This window comes from Dipodomys spectabilis, unplaced genomic scaffold, assembly GCF_019054845.1.
Source record: "Dipodomys spectabilis isolate Male_0828 unplaced genomic scaffold, ASM1905484v1 ptg000235l, whole genome shotgun sequence".
In the NCBI taxonomy this organism is placed as follows: Eukaryota; Metazoa; Chordata; class Mammalia; order Rodentia; family Heteromyidae; genus Dipodomys; species Dipodomys spectabilis.
The window spans coordinates 3740016-3761810 of NW_024870912.1; the positions used below are offsets into that span (position 1 = coordinate 3740016).

The window sequence follows — 21795 nt, forward strand, 5'->3', positions numbered from 1 at the left end:
CCCCCCCCGAGTCACTGAAATATATTTATCCTTTAATTTGAGTTGCTTTAATTTTTTTTATTAGGAATTGGAAAGATTCTGTATTTTAGCACAAGTTTTTGAGCTGACATGCTTCTTTTTAGTTTTCTTGAGTGTTTATCTGGATAATCAATAGATACATCTAGGAGTGGGATTGCTAGTTATATTATAAATCTGTTTTGGACTATTTGAGAAATGGCCAGACCATTTTCAAAGTAGCTGTATGATTTTTCACTCCTTCCTGCATTGTATTAAGGTTATAATTTCTCTGTGAGTTTTCCAACTATCGTGTGTGTGTGTGTGTGTGTGTGTGTGTGTGTGTGTGTACCTTGTAAATCTTCTTTGAAGAACTATTTAGATCCTTTGGCTAACAATATTTCATTGTTTTGTTTTAATGTTTTATGTATTCTAAGTACAAGTCGATAAATGATTTGTCAAAACTTTATTCTATTCTATATGTTACCTTTTTCTTAAAAGTATCCTTAGAAACACTATAGCTTTCCATTTTAATGATGCACAGTTAATGTGTATTTTCTTCTGTTGTTTCTGCTTTGGGTACCAGGATATCTAAGAAACCAGTGCCTACTCTAAAGTCATGTAGGTTTCCACCAAAATTCTTTTCTAAAAGTTATTTAGTTTTAATTCTTATATTTAGGTATTGAGTCAATTTTGGTTTAATTTTTATATGTAATATGAGAGAAGAATTCATTTTTTTAAATACCTACATCATACACTACTAATTGGAATATTATTTTCTCCTCATTTTATTTTCCAGTAAGTCGGCTGAACCAAAACCCTACTGCCTTAATTGTTATAAGGTTTTTAATGTTTTAATGTTGTTGCTTTTTCTGTAGTTTCTGTTTTTGTTGTTTTGTAGTTCCTTATTTTTCTTTTGCTTTTAGACAATGTCTCTATATCACATGATAGCCTAGAACTTGTGATCCTCCTATCTCATTTCTGAGCATTGAGATTACAGGCATGCATAACCATGTCCAGCTGTTACAGGTTTAGAAATCAGGACATTTGAGTCTTCTGCAATAATTTTTGGATCACTCTATGTGCCATCCAATCTTTTTATCCTCCGCCCTGGAGTTTATGTATGTTATAGAGGTCCTTTCCTTTCTTTTCTTTTCTTTTCTTTTTTTTTTTTTTGTCGGTCGTGGGGCCTCAACTCTGGGCCTGGGTGCTGTCCCTCAGCTCTTCAGCTCAAGGCTAGCACTCTACCTTTTGAGCCACAGCGCCACTTCCAGCTTTTTCTGCTTATGTGGGGCTGAGGAATCGAACCCAGGGCCTCATGCATGCAAGGCAAGCGCTCTACCACTGAGCCACCTTCCCACCCCCTAGAGGTCCTCTTAATAAAAACTTACATGACAATTTGCTAAATTATGTACAAGTTAAGCAAATTCAAAGCCTATATTGAGAAAATTATAGGAAATAACATTTTTGCCAATACTGGGTTTGAACTCAGGGCCTGGGTACTGTCCCTTACTTTATTTGCTCAAGACTAGCACCCTATTACTTGAGTCACAGCTTCACTTCCAGCTTTTTGGTGGTTAAGTGGAGATAAGAGTCTCATGGACTCTTATTGAAGCCCGCTGGCTTCAATCCTCAGCTCTCAGCCTCCTGAGTTGCTAAGATTATAGGCATGCACCATCAGCACTTGGCCTGAAAATTAATACTTAAAAATAATGTTCAATTTTATTTTGTAGAAAATTGATAAAGAAATTTCCATGAAATTTTCCTAAATATTAATGATTTTTAAAAACCATATTGTGGTTGAATCTATATTAATTTCTATTCATTTTCAATAGATGTATCATTTTCATATATAATATATAGAGATGTGTATATATATGTATCTCTCTATATGTATATATAAATGTATATATATATAAATGTATACATATATTTATATATATTTAATATATACAGACATCTTTATATATGTATATATATAAATGTATACATATACATATATAAATATATAATAACATATATAAATGTATAATGTATAAATAATATATATAATGTATAAATAATATATAAATGTATAATAATATGTAAATGTATAAATAATATATATAATGCATAAATAATATATATAAATGTATAATAATATATATAAATGTATACGTATACATTTATATATATATATAAAGATGTCTGTATACATTAAATATATAAGTATATATGTATATATTCACACATCATACATATGTGTGAATACATATATATATGTGTTTTTAAATGTGTTGCCTTAGCTTGTCTTGAGCCATTGTTTTTCTGGTTTTAGATTCCAAGTAGCTTTTATATATAGTCTTTTTGACATGCATTTAACACTCAATATTATGGTTACAAAGTATATCCCTAGTGACTTATATAACTGTCATTTACTTTCAGTTTATTAATATTTTTGTCATGCGACTATAAGACAGTTTGTTAAATTCTTTGGCTTGTTGCCAGTTTGGTTTTTTTTTTTATTGTTGTTATTAAATGCACTACTATACTAGCATTTTAATATATGTTTCTTGATATCCATGTGCAAGAATTTTAGCAAGGAATATACCTAAAAGATTGTGTTAGTCATATTCTCGATGCATCTTCTTTTTTTCAAGATAGCATTTTACTATATGGCCTAAGCTACCGATGAACTCATGGTCCTACTTCCTGCCTCAGCCTGCTGGCATTACAGGGGTATCATCATGTCCAGCTTGGTCTAGGCATCCATCTTTAACTCTATCAAATGCTACCTGATAATTTTCCAAAGTGGCTTACCTACTTAACACTCCCACAAGCAGTGTGTGTGGACTCTGACTGTACCATATCTTCAGTTCTTTTATGAGAAAGCAAAGAACTTCACCTGAGCTAAATTGGCTATAAATCAGAGTGTTATCTATGGGCAATCAAAGCCTTATGGAGAATTAAAACTGAACTTTGACATTCTCTTCCTAATCCTTCTTCAGTCCCGGGTGCTGTTCCTACTGAGTCCATCCAAGGAAGTACCTTTGAAGAGAAGATATTTCTTCAGTGGAGAGAACCAACTCAAACATATGGTGTCATCACTTTATATGAGGTAGTATATACATTTGGTGGTAACTTTTCATGACATTTTGTAATGATAGTCTAGGATGTCTAGTATTTTAAAAATACATAATTTCATGATACCTACTAAGACATTTATTGATTTCTGTAGTTGTGGGTATTATATAAAAGCAATTTTGTGAGTGCTCGCACTAGGACTTGAGTTCTGGATTTTGCTTTTTTTGCTTGGTGTTTTCTCTCAAGACCAGTGCTGTGTCATTCAAGGCACACTTCCATTCAGGCTTTTTGGAAGGTAAGAGTTTCATGGGCTTTTCTGCCTGCGCTGGCTTTAAATCATGATGCTCAGATCTCAGGCTCCTAAATAGCTAGGATTATAGGCATGAGCCACTGGCACCCAACTTTAAAAAGAAAAAAAATTTAAATGACTTTTTAATAGCCATGTATAAACTCAACGTGTACATATGAAATGAGTTTGATTATTCTGGATTATATGTTATTCTATATTAAAAGCCAGTATCACATTTTTTTAAAGTGTCCATTATTAAAAACAGCAAGTATTTGGAAACACATGCTGATTAGGAAGCAAACACTGAATCCTATTCTTTCTTAGCTGTGAGATATGTTTCTTCTGAATTGTAAAAGAATAGTGATTATTCAATTAGCAGAGTCAGTAATAATTGTCTCAGGAATGATGATAGAATAATGTCTTTGGGTTCTTTGTATTAACAAACCATCCATGAGACTTCTTTGACATGGTTTTGTTGACTGAGCAAATCAAACAGTTGAGTGACAGACAGCAAAGAAGAATTTGATGAATTGTTCCAGGAAAAAAATAACAGCAATAACAGGGTGACATTCATCATCAGATGTGTGTGAGAGCATCGTTTCATTGTTCCTATTGTCATAGAAACAAGCAGGTACATTTTTAAGCTAGAATTTATTTGAATGCAAATTCAATAAAATTATATGTTGTAAGGTTTCTAAAAATTGTGGCAGGTCCTCCTGTAGAACCTCTGCCTGAATCCCTTTCAGAACTCCTGACAAAAGCCCATGCAGATGAGCTGTCAGCAGTAATCACTCATGAACCCCTCCTCTGACCCACCTAGCTTTCCATTGACATCTCCTGAGACCTTTGGAAAATTGGTATTGAGAAGAAAACCGATTGATTAATAGCAAGATGAAGAAAGATAAAAGAATAAAGTTGATTTTCATACTGCTGTTAATGATCATTGGCTGTTTTATTGTAAAAAAATTATATAGTGTTAAGAAAATTCGTAACTCAGCATTTTCTAAAACTTTTAAAATTTTAGAATCACATCAAATGAATTCAATTTTGATGCTCACTGATGAGAATCATTTACTTCGTTGGTGGTTCTATGGATATTTTCAAGTTTCTTGTGTTGGGGATTCTTACCTATATTGAGATTTGTTTATTTGACAGCATAATCATTGAAGTTCACTTTAAGATCCAAGCAGTAAACCCACTTGTCCTAAAAGTCACATGCTGTTATCTAGACAGATAGAAAGTAACAGCAAAATTCTTTCTTTCTCATCCCACTGGACATTTATCTTTGTGTGTTAAGTAACTTAACCATGAAAACAGCAGGGAAAATAATAATTCAAAAGAAGAACTCATTAATCTCTCTGACTCAGCAGCCAAAATCTCCCAGTTGAACACTAATCTAAATGCTGGTACATGATGATGTGGGGATGTATCATAAATCAAGGTTTTAAAAATCAGATATTCATAAGTGGACCAGGTAGACTCATTTTACTGTGGATCCAAATGACAAACATGTGAATTGAGCTTAAGTGATTAAATACAAGTTTTGTGGGCTCCTCATCTTTCTTTTTTTCCCATCCGGTTTCTAAATGTAGGAAGGAAGGGAGTCCTCAGGTTCCTCAAAGTACGCCCTAAGTAGAATCTCAAAAGGGGACTCTTGATTAGCTGATATACCCCAGTGCTGATTTACCTGGACTATGCTAGAGTCTGCAATCAACACAGCTTCCTGTTGGAACAAAAGATCAATGTGAAATTAGACTGAGTTCCCTCTTTGGAGGGCTGCAGTCTTCTGGAATAAACCCTATACTTAGATCCCTGTCTCCAATGAAGCAGGGATCATTGGAACAGTAAAGCCTGTCATGGAGTCACATGAATGTAGATAAAACCTAAAATGGCAGATCAATGATCATGGTTAAAAAAGGAACTTCAGTAATAAATTTCTTTAGGACAAGTAACCTACTTGAATGATATTTGAAAGACAGAAGTAAAAACAGATTGTTGTAGATAGAAATGTGTATTCTATATTTTTTTCTAATTTAAAAAGACTAACAGAGTTGATTATGTAAGATTTTTAAATCGCAGTCTGGCATATTTCTGCATGCTTGTAATCATTGTACTGGGGACCCTAAGGCAGGAGGATCAAAAGTGTTTGTGGCCAGGCTTAGCTAGTTTGAGACCTTGTCTCAAACTATATTTTATTGCAGAATGATGAAAGATTTGATGAAGAAAGTCTTAATATAAATAGACTGGGATAAATTGCTTACAATATAAACTCAATACAGTTTAATAAGTAAAAGACAAAACAACTCATTTGGAAAAACGTGGACAAAGAATTGGAAGAGACAACTCAGAAAAAAAATGGCACTGGCATGCAAAGATCTCACATACACATATATGGAAATATGTCTGCTCAACCTAACTGATCATTAAGCAATGAAATAAGAAGTTTTAATCTCTATAATATCAATTGTTAATCAGTAACATGGAGAAGTATGTACCTACATAGACTTATTGGAAAAGCATATTTTTGTAGGCAATTTGAAAGTATCACAATTTAAACATTGTATACTAAACTCATTTCTAGAAGTTTTTCAGTCAGGAATGCACCAGGATACAGCTTCAAATGTTGCATCTTGTGTGTCTCTCGGTTACCTAATGAGTAAATTAGTCTTCTGAGCATAAGAGTAACCCAACAGTAGGTAGAAAGAGAGAGAGAGAGAGAGAGAGAAATAAATTTAAAAAAAGAAAAAAGAAAGAAAGAGAAAAGGAAAGGAAAGGAAAAAAGAAAGGAGGGAGGGAGTAATGGAGGGAAGAAGGAAGGAAGGAAAGAAGGAAGGAAGGAAGAAGGAAGGAAGGGAGGGAGGAGAGAAAGAACAAAAAGAAAAGTTTGGTCAACACTGATGGATCATGCCTATAATTCTGGCTGAGATCTGAGGATCAAGGTTCAAGGCTAGCCTGGGCAGGATCTTATCTTCAATTAATCACCCAAAAGACAGAAGTAGATCTATGCCTCAAGTAGTAGAGTACCAGTCTTGAGTGAACAAAGCTAAGAGACAATGTTTAGGCCCTGAGTTCAAGCCCCAGTACCAACACACAAAAAAAGTCTTGATTTGCATAAATTTTGGAATAAAAGAAAAAAAAACAAATAGGTTCTGTGTTTCTCTGCTTTCTAGCAGAGAGCAGCAGCTGGGCTTTTGGCAACTAACTGTGGAAAGAAGAAATTAAATACCAAACGCAGGTTGTCAGTTCAGTTTTGTTTAGGAAGAGTAGATTAGAAAGAACTGGACTTTTCAGTTGATTAGGACAATGTGTATCCAGTGTTGAAGCTCTCAAGATCCTGAGCCTGGGTGACTTGGACTCAGTGAATTACCACTTACTATGATGTATCTACCACTGACTGAGATGTAACTACCACTGACTGAGATGTGACTACCATTGATTGAGATGTGACCTTAACCCTTCTGTACATCATCTTTACAATAAGCAAAGAAGGTTTCAAAATTAAAAGTTTGGTTTCAATATTGTATACTTCCTATGTTCTAATCCCAATTTATATTTATCACCTCATCTCCTGTTTTTTTCTCTTGAATTCAATGAGCTATACATAGGAAGTTTTCTTTTTATCTAATAGTCTTTTGAATTCTCATATCCCCCTACTTGTGGTGATTATCTCTGTGTTCCTCTGGCATCTTCCTCTCTTCTCCTATAATATACATACTTCTGCTGTTCTTTCAGTATTCCATTCCAATAATTTTCTTTCCTTTTATGTATCCTATGTCCTTTCTACTTCTGAAATCCAACTTAATTATTTATTTTTATTTATGGAGATCTCAATTAAAGGCCTGTTTGTTATGCTGGCTATAATTACCCCAACTCAACTCCTGGAAGATTTTAGTTCCCTAAACTAAACTGTCAATGAAACTCTCCATTTAGACATAGAAACTTAAGGGAGAAAAAGATAATTTTGGAAGATGTCAGGCACTTAACTTGGAAATCAAAACCAGTATGTGTGCATGCTTCATTCCATCTCACCTAAATTTAATTCCCTTTCTTCCTCAAATTTTGTTTTTGTGTCCTGGTGTTTTTTCTTGGGCATCTCATACAATCACTCAGATTCCTATATGGTATCATAGTCTTTATAGATGCTTCATTAAAATGTCCTCACCATTATTCAGCAATCATGTGCAGGTGTAAAAGCTTCCTACATATTCCTTCTGGGAGCTTCCCTGCTCCCTTTTCCACTACCAAGTACTTAATGGACAATCAACATTAAACAATTGAAAAACAAACTTGGAAGGGATGTGTTGCCTGTGGATTTGAGTATGGCCATGCACACTGGTACCTTGAACATCATTGTCAGCAGGCCAGCAGCTGCTTGCTGCCTGTGGTCTCTGTGACAAGCTGTAGAATTGTGGAAGTTAGCTTGCCCCTAGGCCTCAACTTCATTCAGGATTCAGACACCTAGGGCTCTGTGAGTAATTTGGGGGAGGAAGGGGATAGGGATGGAGCCATGAACTTTCTGACACAAACACATGAATTAGAGGTGAGGAAGAGGATTCTTAATTGTTACAAGTACATTAATTAGCATATGAATGCATTGTGTAGGGATAATGGGGGAAAATCTATAATTGTTACCAGATTACCAAGAGTTGTGTCTAAAGACAGATTAGAATCCCCAGTCCTGGGCTTCATGACCATAGGCAACTCCAGCTCATCAATCCTGAAGTTGAGGAGTCTCTGCTTCATAGTTTACACTAGTAGACCAAGGATTCTGCTTACCTGGGTATACGGGTTTGCATGAGCACAGGTAAACACCTGCTCCACGCAGGAGCCCTTTTAGGAAATATATACTGAGTGCTGAATATTTGCTGATCAAAATGGAATAAAAAAAGAATAAGACTTCAGTCATTCCTCAGAAAGGAGATATAATTACACACAATGTTCTGATTCCTCTGACATACTTAGATTATGATTTAAGACTAAGCCAGAGATCTTTACTGCATCTGTGACTCATCACCAAATGAAGGATATAAGCAGTCTCAGCTGCAAGCATTAGCTGACCTATGTGATTAGTAAGCTAGACTTGGGAAGACTATAAATAAGAAAAACTGGGAGTCTGGCCTGAGGTATAGGTAGACACCTTTTTATCCTTGTCTCACTTAACTATGCAATATTTTTAAAACATTTCCAAAACAAATTTTTTTCCTTCTTACTTATATTTCATATAATCCTAGCTACGCAGGAGGCTGAGATCTGAGGATCTAAGTCCAATCTAGTGGGATCAGACAAATCCAAGAGGGGTGACTAAAGTGATAAAGCACCAGACTTGAGCAGAAAAAGCTAGGCAAGAGCACAAGGCCTTGTATTCAATCCACAGTACTGGCAGGAAAAACAACCAACCAAACCCAAAATAAGTAGAGAACCAAGAAAGAGTGGAAATGCACAAACAAGAGCAGCCTCGGCAAACACCTGTCAGTGCTTGAGGCCATCAGTCTTCAGTCCCTCACAGAACACAGAACAGAGGGTAATATAATACAATGTAATTTATTCAGAAGTTAGTCTGGAGAAGCAGGTGAAATGGAAAGCAAAGGCGCCCAGACTTTGTTCTATGTGCCTTTGTGAGCCCTTAGTTTCAGTCAAGGCACTAAAATGAATGAGAAAACAAACATAGCCCTTGTGGGCAGTGCTCACACTTATTACAATTAAATAGTTTCGTAAGTGTTGGACTGCCTCGTCACCTTCCCATACCAGGGGCTGCACAGTGCCTGAATCACCAGGTGAGACTCCAGCTCAGGAGTGCTAGAAGCACTTAGCAAATAGGTTTTGAATGTGTGAGTGAATGAAACAATGAGTAAACTTTGAGGAGAAATCATACTGCCTAGTTTCACACTTGCTCTTTTGAGCTACCTTTTTCTATGGAGGATCCAGAATGGAGAACTGAGAGCAAGTGAGGGCACAGACAGATGTATTGCTGAGCTCCCTACCCAGGTAGATCTGGTCTTGTACATATTGAACTCCTTCACCTTGAGTGGAAAAATCTAGTATAGGGTTAACAACAGCCTGACTCTGCTGGTGTCATTCACTCCAATGATTAATGTATACATCAGGTATTTCCTTGCCAAAGCTCAGTTGGTTCAATCTAAATATTCTTTCAGAGAGGTCTTCTTAATTATAATGACATGGTATAAACATAGGAAGAAAGAATGTCAATTATCACTCTGTATAATAACAGTGCTAGTGTTCATGCACATAAATTATGAGTAAGTTTACTTATTTAGAAGCAGGAAAAGTGCTCAGTTTTGCAATTTAAAACTTTTGAATATGCTGCATTTAAAAATTATATCATTACAACCAGTAGAAGTTAGTAATCACCCCTGAAGTACATGTTCTTGAATAGTTGATGAACTCATCCTTAAATTCTCTTTTAAAAAAAAATCCCTTAAAAAAGGAAAATTTAAAGGCACCTATGTTATATTTATTTTTAAAATATTCCAGACTTATCCAGCCCAAGAAAACAGGATATGTAACAAATATAATCAAAATTGTTAGAATTGCATTTGCTAGTACCTAGTAATGCATACTGATTTAAATTTTTATAAATTAAAATGAAATTTTTACTTCCTTGTTCTCAATTGCCACATTTCAAGTACTCTGTTGTCACACATGGCTTGTGGATACCATATTGAAATGAGCAGTGCTAAAGAGAACACTTTCATCACAGTGGGAAGTTCTGTTGGACAATATTGTACAGGAAGAAAAATGACTATAACCCCAAATGAGCACTCGATTCAGTATACTGAGAGCTACTGGCATGAGTGTAGGATTTATTTTTAGAGCAGACATCTTTGCCCACGGTGATGAAAACACTTAAATGTGTCCTTGTTACTAGTAGACAATAATCCTATTCAGTGTTAAATCAAATCATGGCCACTAAATTAGAGAGGAAGCCTTTCATGCTTCTCAGAGCTTTATCTGTTTGAGCTAGTTGTCTTGTTTTGTTACTTTGTTCTAAACCAGCTGTTGTGTGGTTTTATAAAACGGACACTTGGAAAACAAAGAACTTCAAGGTATCAGCTTAAATCTGAATTCATCCTTCACTCTCTCATCTACTGGCTTTAAGTTCCTCTGTCTATAAAGGTGAGAATTCCTCACAATTTTTCCTGAGCTGTTGCTCCCACTCTGAATTCTGGATTTGAAGAGTGTGAATTAGAGGACTGTTTATAACACTGGGTCTGACAGTGCAGAAGGCCATAGTGGATAAAGATGCAGCCTAAGTTCATCCGCTACAGGGATTTCATCACATCCTTATTCTTTTTGCAGATTGTCTACAAAGCAGTCAGTTCATTTGATCCAGAAATAGATTTATCCAATCAAAGTGGAAGAGTTTCAAAACTAGGAAACGAAACTCACTTTCTGTTTTTTGGACTGTATCCGGGAACCACATATTCCTTTACCATCCAGGCAAGCACAGCAAAGGGCTTTGGACCTCCTGCAACAAACCAGTTCACAACCAAAATATCAGGTATTATATACATTCATTAATTATGCTTTTTTTTCCTCAGAAGCAGAAATATTGTACTTTTACATTCCTGATGTCACAAATACCAAGCTTGAGTCAAGCACCAGTAGTCCATGCCTCTAATCCTAATTACTCAGGAGGCTGAGATGCAAGAATTAGAGTTCAAAGCCAATCAGCAGAAAATCCATGAGACTCTTATCTCTTAGTTAACCCGTAAAAAGCCAAAAGTAAATGTGTGGTTCAACTAATGGAACACCAGCCTTAAACATAAAGCTAAGGGATCAGCTTCATTACCCCTTCCCCAAAGCCAAGCTTGCATAGCACATCTTTTTTTTTTTTTTGGTCGGTCATGGGGCTTGAACTCTGGGCTTGGGCACTGTTCCTCAGCTCTTCAGCTCAAGGCGAGCGCTCTACCGCTTGAGCCACAGTGCCACTTCTGGTTTTCTAGTGGTTTTTATTGGAGATAAGAGTCTCATGGACTTTCCTGCCTGGGCTGGCTTTGAACCACGATCCTTAGATCTCAGTCTCCTGAGTAGCTAGGATTATAGGCATGAGCCGCTGGCCCCTGGCTGCATAACACATCTTAATTATACACACATACCTCTGGATGTCTAAGGTCATCCATCCTGTGTTAGGACAAGGACCACTGTAATAGACTTCCCTGGAAGACTTAGATATGAGGCAGAAAGTTCCCTTAAAGCACTCTGATCCCCTTTGCAATCTCAAGACAGCAGAGCAGAATGTTTGTAAAACATGTGTCATGCTTGAGCCATGAGCTCAGCAGAAGAGCAGCCTGCCTTGGAACCTTCACTGTTAATAATTTTCCATTTGCAGAGAGTGGCTACTGCATACAGGATAGCACCAGGCACTTAGGGGCCCCAGCTTTCTGCTGGAAAGAGACTCAGTTATATCATCCAACAAAAGATATAATTTGGGAAATATTTCTGGGAATGTTCAACTGTGCATAAAATGTCTTTGTACTTCGGACTGGAGGAAATGAAGTTGCCATCTGGTATGGTATATATGTAACCACAATAAACAGATTTGTTTTTCTTTTTTCCTTTTTAAATTTTTCCTCCATCCTTTGGATGGGAATATGGAAATATTTAAGGGTTATTTTGTCTGTTTTTTTGGTTGGTTGGTATTTTTGTGTGTGTGCATGTTTTTTTTCTTTTTCTTTTTCTTTGTTGGTCATGGGGCCTCAACTCTGGGCCTGGGCACTGTCCCTCAGCTCTTCAGCTCAAGGCTAGCACTCTACCACTTGAGCCACAGCGCCACTTCTAGCATTTTCTGCTCATGTGGTGCTGAGGAATCGAACCCAGGGCCTCATGCATGCAAGGCAAGCGCTCTACCACTGAGCCACCTTCCCAGCACCATGTTTTTTTGTTTTTGTTTTTTTTTTAATTTTTTTATTGTGAAAATACCGTACAGAGGGGTTACAATTACATGAGCAAAGTAATGAGTACATTTGTCAAGCATTGTTGCCTCCTCCTTTGTTTCCCCTTACCATCCCTTCCCATATACCCCCCTCCACCCCCCGCGCCCCCCCCCACCAAAGTTGTCAAGTTCGTTTTCGATATAACATCTTGTACATCTCATTGTTGCAATGGGTCCACCTGTATCCCTATTTAAACAATTTGTTTTTTCCCTTCCCCTCCACAAATTATACCAACATCAAATACAGTGAAAACAGGGGTTATACCATGGGGCAGGGACATACAAAGCAACAAAGAAATCATCTTATAAATATGTTAGAAACAATAGCAAGAAAGAAAAAAACATTTGAGCCCTTATCTTGGGGTTCATTTCACCTAACATCAACTTATCTGACCTTTCTGCTTGTCTCAGACATATACTAGTTATTGCAAATAAGGGAAACCATGGGACCTATGATTCTTTGGACCTGGCTTACTTCACTTAGTATAATTTTTTCCAAGTCTTTCCATTTCCTAACAAATGGGGCAATGTCATTATTTCTGGAGGAATGTGGACAGAAGGGGACTCTACTGCATTGTTGGTGGGAGTGTAAACTTGTTCAGCCACTTTGGAAAGTAGTATGGAGGTTCCTCCAACGACCCCACATAGAGCTCCCTATGACCCAGCAATCCTGCTTTGGGGTATTTACCCAAATGATCACAAACAAGACCATACTAAAGCTACCAGCACAACTATGTTTATTGCAGCATTATTTACCATAACTAAGATATGGAATCAACCCAGATGCCCCTCAGTAGATGAATGGATCAAGAAAATATGGTGTATATACACATTTTTTTCATTTTTGTCTTTTGTTTTTTGTATTTGCAGGGGTACTGGCTTAATATCAGAGTCTAGGCACTATCCTTTAGCTTTTTATCTAAAGGCTGGCCCTCTACCACTTGTGCCACAGCTCTAATTTGGGGGTTCTTTTTTGGGGGGTCTTTTTGGAAGGGTATTAGTGGTTAATTGAAACTAAGAGTGTTATAGACTTTCTTTCCCGGGCTGGCTTTGAATCATGATCCTCAGAGCTCAACCTCCTGATTAACTAGGATTGTAGGTGTGAGTCACTGGCACCTTGCAGTATTTTAGTTTTAACTTTAACTGTTTTCTGTTTTGTGAGGAGTTGTCTTAGTCTATTGTCTCCATCACTGTTACAAAATACCTGAGAAAGAACAACTTAAAGGAAGATGCATTTATTTCGGCTAAGGTTTCTGAGTTTCAGTCCATGATTGATTGGCCCTGTTAATTTGGGCCTGAAAAGATGGAACACCATGGAGAGAACACCCAGTGGAGCCAAGCCACTCTCATCACTTTGGCTGAGAAGCAGAGAGAGATGGTTCTGGGACAAGGCATATCCTTAAAAGGCATATTCCTATGATTACTTCCTCTAGCTAGGCCCTACTTCCTGATGGCCCATTCATCCCCATATGATCCACCCACCTCTCATTTGCACTATTAGCTGGTAACCAATCCTTCAACACAGGAACCTTTGGAGGCATTTCATATCCAAACCATAAATGGATAGGAAGAGCTGGAGGAGAGTGAAGAGAGATACCATTCACTGTTACAACAGCAATATTCTGCTTAATTTATTTCCTAGCTTTATAAAAGTATAGAAGAGAAGAAATGTCCACAAGTAGACTATTATTAGTGGTCTGCTAGGTTGTGAGGGAGGAGATTTTGAAATGTTTCTTTTTAACTAATTATAAATCATGCGTATTCATTGGAAGACTATGCTTTTCAGCACAAATTTGACTGAAGATTTGATGCATATTTGATAGCCAGTGTGAAGCATTTGGTTCTGCGAATAATAGAGAGCAGGAAAGGAACGATCCTTGTGGGTTAGAAATGTTGAAGTTGTACAGATGAATAATCAGAAAAACCACTGGATGTGAAGTCAGGAGATCTGGGGTTTAGCTCTGATTATTGACGTACTTCATCTCTGATCTCAATAAAGCTAATATATTACTTATTGTGAAAGTATTATGATACTTTCCAAGATATTAAGATTTTAACTGATACATCAATTTGTCTTGGGACTTAAGAAGTATGTGCTAGTTTGTATGCTTCTAAGTAATTTTTAAATATTTTTCTAATGGAAAACATATTTCAGTAATCATTTTAATGAAGATAATCTTTTACCAAAAAGTATTCACTTTGCTCATATTTATTAGTTAAATATTCCAAGCAAAGTGAATCTGACCACTATTAATATTTGGGATTCAGATAACGCCATCCAAAAGCAAGGAAACTTGACATTTCAGTTAGCCTGTGTAGGCTCATCAAGAGAAGATATTTAATTTCAATATTAAAAAGTTGCCAGGCACAAGTCCCTGTTACTCAGGAAGCTGAACAAAGAGGATTAATGATGCTCAGGAAATAAGGGCCAGATTGGGAAAACAGTCAGACTTCATTTGGTACAAAGAAAACAAAATAGTTTCAGTTCATGAGATTTACATTCTATTTTCATGGATCTGAGAGAAGGAGTTGGTCTCACATCCAAGGAATAATTATGTGTTATGATTTGGAATTAATTTTGAATGGAAAAAATTGGTTAGGTGAAAAAGGAAATTAAAGCAGAACTAAGGAAGTGGAAAAACCTCCCATGCTCCTGGATTGAGAGGATTATCATAGTGAAAATGGCAATACTGCCAAAGGCCATATAAAAATTCAATGCAATACCTATAAATATCCCAACTACTTTCTTCAATGAAATAGAAGAAGCAATCACAAAATTCATATGGAACAATAAAAGACCCAGAATAGCAAAAACAATCCTTAGCAGAAAAAAAAAAACAGTGCTGGAGGAATATCACTACCAAATTTCAAACTACTACAAAGCCATGGTAATCAAAATACCTTGGTACTGCATAAGAACAGACCTGAGGACCAGTGGAATAGAACTGAAGACCCAGAAATGAACCTACAGACCTATAGCCATCTAATCTTCAATAAGGGAGCTTTAAAAAATAGTATGGAGGGAAGACAGCCTCTTCTGTAAATGGTGCTGGCAAAATTGGTTAAACATATGTGGAAAACTAAAGCTAGATCCTTATGTATCACCCTACACCAGAATCAACTCCAAATGGATCAAAGACCTTGAGATAAAAGCAGACACCCTGGGGCTGGGAAGGTGGCTCAGTGGTAGAACCCTTGCCTTTGAGGCCCTGGTTTTGGTTCCCCAGCACCACATAAGCAAAAAGAAAAAAGCCGGAAGTGGCCTTATGGCTCAAGGGCTGGAGCCCTAGCCTTGAGCTGAAGAGCTGAAGGACAGCGCCCAGGCCCAGAGTTCAGGCCCCATGACTGGACCCCCCCCACAAAAAAAGCAAAAAGGCAGACACCCTGACAATGTTACAGGAAGGGCTAGGAGCAACTCTAGGTCTCCTAGGCACAGGCCGAAATTTTCTTAATAAAGAACTAGAAACACAACAAATCAAAGAAATTCGGATTTCAAATCAAAGAAAATTGGATTGCATGAAACTTCAGAGCTTCTGCACAGCAAAGGACATAGCTAGCAAGATCAATAGAAAGCCCACAGATTAGGAGAAGATCTTCATTAGCTATACAAAAGACAAGGATATCATATCTAAAATACATTTAGAATTCAAAAAATTGAATCCTCTAAAAACGAATCCTCAAAGAAACAACAACCTGAATAAGTGGGCTAAAGACTTAAAGAGAAACTTCTCTGAAGAGGAAATAAGAATGGCCAATAGACACATGAAATGCTCAACTTATCTAGCCATAAAAGAAATGTAAATCAAAACAACATTGAGATTCCACCTCACCCCAGTTAGAATGGCTATAATAACAACAGATGCTGCAGGGGATATGGCCAAGAGGAAAAACTACTGCATTGTTGGTGGGAGTGTAAACTTGCTCAACCACTTTGAAAAGCAGTATGGAGGATCCTCAAAAATTCCACATAGCGCTCCCCTATGACCCAGCAATCCCACTTTGGGGTGTTTAACCAAACTATCACAAACAAGGCCATACTAAAGCTACCAGCACAACTATGTTTATTGCAGCATTATTCACCATAGCTAAGATATGGAACAAACCCAGATGCCCCTCAGTAGATGAATGGATCAAGAAAATGAAATGTCAGAAAGAATGACATGGCCCCATTTGTTAGGAAATGGAAAGACTTGGAAAAAATTATATTAAGTGGAGTAAGCCAGACCCAAAGAAACATAGGTCCCATGATTTCCCTTATTTGCAATAACTAGTATATGTCTAGGACAAGCAGAAAAGTTCAAAAGCTATGTACATATGACCATATAAGAAGATGCTAAGAGAAGTGAACCTCAAGATAGGGACATAAAAAGTTTTATCTTGGTTGCTGTTGTTTTTAGTGTTCTTATAATGTGCTATATGATTTTTTTTGTTTCTTTTGTATGTTCTTCCCCCATGGTATAACCCGTTTTCACTATATTTGATTCCAGTGTCCTGAATTGTAAATATACATTTTTCTAACTTGGGGAGGGGAAGGGAAATAACAAAATGATGAAACAAGGATAAGGATTGACCCTTTGTAACAAGATGTACAAGACACTGTGTTGAAAATGAACTTTACAACTTCGAGGTGGGGGAGGGAGGAATTGGGTAGGTGGGGAGAAGAGGGGATGGGGGAAAACAGGAGGGGGTAACAATGCTCCATAGGAAATGTACTCATTACCTTGCTCATATAACTATAACCCCTCTGTATAGTATCTTTACAATAAAAATATATTTAAAAAAAGAATTTGCCTAGCAAGACTGAGTAACAAAGTATGTCTGTTACATAAAAGCATTTGTATATGTCATTAAAAAGAACTATTTTTTGGAGAAAGAAACAGTTTCCAGCTTCTCCATCAGAGCACCTCTTTCTGTGGGTATAGAAAACAGTGCCTCCCCCTCAAAGACACATCACAGATCCACATGGTGATTTGTCTTGTCCAGAGTGGGGCATAATTACTGAAAAGAGCTGGTACGTATGGTGAGAAGAAAGAATGTCAGCAAATGGCCTGGAAATTGCTTTCACTTTGGGAAGAGAACTAATATTTGTGAAATTCTATTTGCTTGTAATGCTCTTTTTGTGTCTCTGTTACTTTGAACTGCATATCTGTGGAGAATAGTTTCTCATCTTCTGCCTAACTCTGATGGTTCTGAGGTTATTACACTGATTTAAATGAAACACATCCAAAAGATCATTCTTCAGTTCCCATGTGTGTCTGGTTATTACCAGCTCCAGTAAGTCCCTGTGGCCTCCACCGCTTTCCTTAAACTCTAGGAGGGTTCTTGTGGATGGTAGTCATGGTGGTCGTAGGGCTTGAACTCAGGGCTTGAGCACTGTAACTGAGCTTTTTCCCTCAAGGATAACCCTCTGCCAGAGCCACAAGCTACTTCTGGTTTTCTGGTGGTTAATTAGAGGTAAGAGTCCCATGGTCTTTCCTGCCCTAACTGGCTTTGAACCGTGATCCTCAGATCTCAGATCTGAGTTGCTAGAATTAGAGGCATAAGCCACTGGTGCCTGGCCCAGGAGGGTTCTTTGATATGTGAGAAACCTTGACTTTGATAGAAAAACAGTAAAGTTCAGTTTTATGGTCCTATTGATTATTTCCAAACTTAAGCATGTGTTTAAATCTTTTAGTGGCTATCACATGTTTATACTACAGTGCACCAGTTACAGATTTCCAGCTTGATAAATGTTTTTGACAGCAGACTACATCCATTTAGCCAGGATCCCAATCACAAACCAGAACTTCACTAAGACCTCCGATGTGCCCCAGTTTCAACTCAGGATCAGAGAAGGCAACTCAGTATGTGCTAATTTTAGCAGCTTCTCATTTTTCTGTGTAGACAATACTCATCAACCTCGCTTGTGGTCAGTTAATAGCTGCAGTTTAAAGTAAGAGTATTAAAAACTTACTGATTTTTTTTTTGTAAAAGAGTAAATTACAAAGATAAGCCATAAATAATGTGTCTACCATCTAATGCTTTTTTTCCTAGCACCGTCTATGCCAGCTTATGAACTTGAGACACCTTTAAATCAAACAGACAACACAGTGACAGTCCTGCTGAAACCTGCACAGAGCAGAGGCGCACCTGTCAGGTATGGAGCAGGGGAGGGTAGGCTGGCTCTAGAGAGAAGAAAGAAAAAATGGTGTTGATTTCTCCAATATTTTTCCTAGGGATTTGCTACAAACTTCAATCTGCATGTACAGTCCTGTGTTGTTCTGATTAAAGTGAGTTGTTCTTTGGAAGCTAAAGGAAAAAACACTGGTTTGTAGAGGAGGTCTTTACTTCCCACTGGTGTTTGCTTGCCGCAGTTCATTTGCCTAAAGGCAGACAACATTTTGGTCTTGAGCTCCTTTCTCTTCCCCTCCATTCTCTCTCTTTTAAAGTGGACCTTTTAATATGTTTACTTAGATTTTTATATCATTCAACTTCAGAAACTGGCTACTCAATTGAATATTTAATTTAGGATTATTCTCATAATTTTTTATTTGATTCTAGAATTCTTTATTTTTATTATGTATTTATTTATTTATTTATTAGCCATATTGAGATTTGAGCTCAGGGATTTGTGCTTGCAAGGCAAGGACTCAACCACTTGAGTCATGCCTCCAGCTCTTTGCTATGATTATTTTTGAGATAGGGTCTCGCTTTTTACTTAAGCCAGCCCAGGACCATGATTTTCTTTTATACTACCGAATATAGCTAAGATTATAGGTGTGCACCACTACATTCTCTTTATTGGTCTAGGTGGGGTCTCAAAAACATTTTTTGACTTAAACCATGATCCTACTGATCTTTTAAGTAATTAAGATTACAGGAATGAACCAAACTACCAAAGAAATTTTTACTATTTTTTTTTCTTTTTTTTTTTTTTTTTGCAGAGAAGGGTTTAGGTGGTATTGAGAATTAATCTCAGGGCATAGCACTTTGTAGCCCAGTGTTATACAACTTGATCCACAGCATTAGTCCTTTTAATTTTAGTATGCTTTTCACATAGAGTCCCTCTAAAATGTGTGTCTAGGCTAGCCTTGAACTATAACCTCCTAATTCTACCTTCCCATAGTCTGGATTATGGTCACACACCACTATATCTGGCTGATACTTGTTTTCTAAAGAGGAACAAATGCTTGTAAAGAGTATTGTAAAGTCTTTATTTGAACAGATTTAAGTTTATTACCAATATCTAGGCCCAATTTCTCATTCTATTATGATTTACATAACTAAGAATTATAAAGTGTAACTTTTATAGTGAATGCATAAATTAAATTATTCTTCCTAGAAAGGAGCAAAAGAATGGCAGAATAATCCTGAGTATATGCTTGTCAAAAGCTTATTAACCTGAGAAAATGAAATTTCTACTTGTTTCACAGATATTTCAATATTTTACTTTTGTCATCAGAATGGATTCTCTTCCACATAATCTATTATTGCGAATAGCACCAGGTAACTTTTCCATTCATAGCCCAGGCTGTGTACAGTTGGTCCATGGTTCCTTTTAGAACTATATTGCATCACATTTTCTCTGCAATGACATAGGACAAACAGTTGGGCTTTTTCCAGTTAATAACATATATGCAAGTGTAAGCTCATAACACCAAGTAGCATCAGGTTAGGGTAGAATCATGGGAATTTTTATCTGTAAATTCACAGAATTCTGTGAATTTACTGTTTAACTATGCAACATGATACCTTTTGTAAGCATTCGAATTTGCTGTCATAGATGCAGTTTGTAAGAACTATGAAAGAAGGCAGAGCTGCACTATCTGGGTTTGAGATGGCATTACTACTGAAAAGAATGATGTGCTTGCTACTCGTGTGGCTGCCTGTGTAGATCTGTGCTTGTTGAATGCTTGCACTAAGCTGTATGATCCATTGCACACATTCCTCAGTCCTGACTACAAAACAGTTGTGTCTATACCCTGGGGTCAGAGTTTTTTTCATTTCAAAAAGTTCATTGTAGGGGCTGGGAAAGTGGCTCAGTGGTAGAGCACTTGCCTTGCATGCCTGAGGCCCTGGGTTCTTCAGCACCAGATAAGCAAAAAGAAAAAACCCGGAAGTAGCACTGTGACTCAAGTGGTAGAGTGCTAGCCTTGAGCTGAAGAGCTGAGGGAGAGTGCCCAGGCCCCATGACCGGACCCAAAAAAAAAAAAAAAGTTCATTGTACATTAAATAAAAATTTATACATTGACCAGAGCCTTGGGAACAGTATTTTTTGGAAACATGTTAATGATTACCCAGATTCAGTGATAGATAACAGCCATGATTGGTACAGTGGTGGGAGGACTTTTATTGTGAAGAATTGCAATAACAATCAGAAAGGTTGAAGGTCACCTGGTATTACCGACTCCCAGCTGAAAGAAGCAGAAGTCCTAATCAGTTTTTAAAAGTAGCCAGTTATGGGCTGGGAAGGTGGCTCAGTGGTAGAGTGCTTGCCTAGCATGCATGAAGCCCTAGGTTTGATTCCTCAGTACCACATAAACAGAAAAAGCCAGAAGTGGTGCTGTGTCTCAAGTGGTAGAGTGCTAGCCTTGAGTAAAAGAGCTAAGGGACAGTGACCATGCCCTGAGGTCAAGTCCCAGGACTGAAAAAATAAAAAAGTAGCCAGTTACTCTCTGTTCTCTTGTGTTCTTTTTACATATTTAAATTTTTTTGTTGTATTTTATCCTCAAATCCTTTTACTCAGATTCTATCCATGTCTATTAGACTTTACCATGTCTATGTTTTGAAGGAATTTCTCTTTGGGCAATCTCTTTCTGTCTTTTTAAAGTATCCAGTGCCTTGCAAACTACCATTCAGATTTTCTGCTATGCCTTGGTAAGACATTCTTTTTTTTTTTAATTGTGAAAGTACTGTACAGAGGGGTTACAATTACATGGGCAAGGTAATGAGTACATTTCTTATCAAGCATTGTAGGCTCCTCCTTTGTTTCCCCTTCCCATCCCTTCCCATCCTCCCCCCCCCCCGGCTCCCCCCAATCCTCCTCGCTCCCCCCCCCCAAAGTTGTAAAGTTCATTTTCGACATAGCAACTTGTACATCTCATTGTTGCAATGGGTCCACCTGTATCCCTATTTAAACAATTTGTTTTTCCCCTTCCCCTCCACAAATTATACCAACATCAAATACAGTGAAAGCAGGGGTTATACTGTGGGGGAGGGGCTAACAAAGCAACAAAGAAATAATCTTATAAATGTGTTAGAAACAATCGCATGAAAGAAAAAAAAACATTTGAATACATATCTTAGGGTTCATTTCCCTAACATCACCTTATCTGACCTTTTCTGCTTGACTCAGACATATACTAGATATTGAAAATAAGGGAAACCATGGGACCTATGTTTCTTTGGGCCTGGCTTATTATTTAGTTTTATAAACTTTGTTGTTTGAAGCGGCTTTAGGACCTTACTAGTTAGTTAACTTACAAATGTCCTCAGATGTTCTATTCTTGTTTCTATA

The 21795-nt window shown here is 37.2% G+C and overlaps 1 protein-coding gene across 4 annotated transcripts in view; it reads left to right on the forward strand.

Annotated features, from left to right (window-relative positions):
• The window catches only part of Ptprm (protein tyrosine phosphatase receptor type M), an 845793-nt gene that overhangs the window by 484892 nt on the left and 339106 nt on the right, over positions 1–21795 (forward strand). For all 4 annotated transcript variants that reach the window (XM_042699184.1, XM_042699185.1, XM_042699186.1 and 1 more), the window contains exons 9-11: positions 2982–3091; positions 10664–10865; positions 18333–18435. In XM_042699184.1, coding sequence (XP_042555118.1) covers positions 2982–3091; positions 10664–10865; positions 18333–18435 — 415 coding nt within the window. The remainder of the gene's footprint in view (positions 1–2981; positions 3092–10663; positions 10866–18332; positions 18436–21795) is intronic.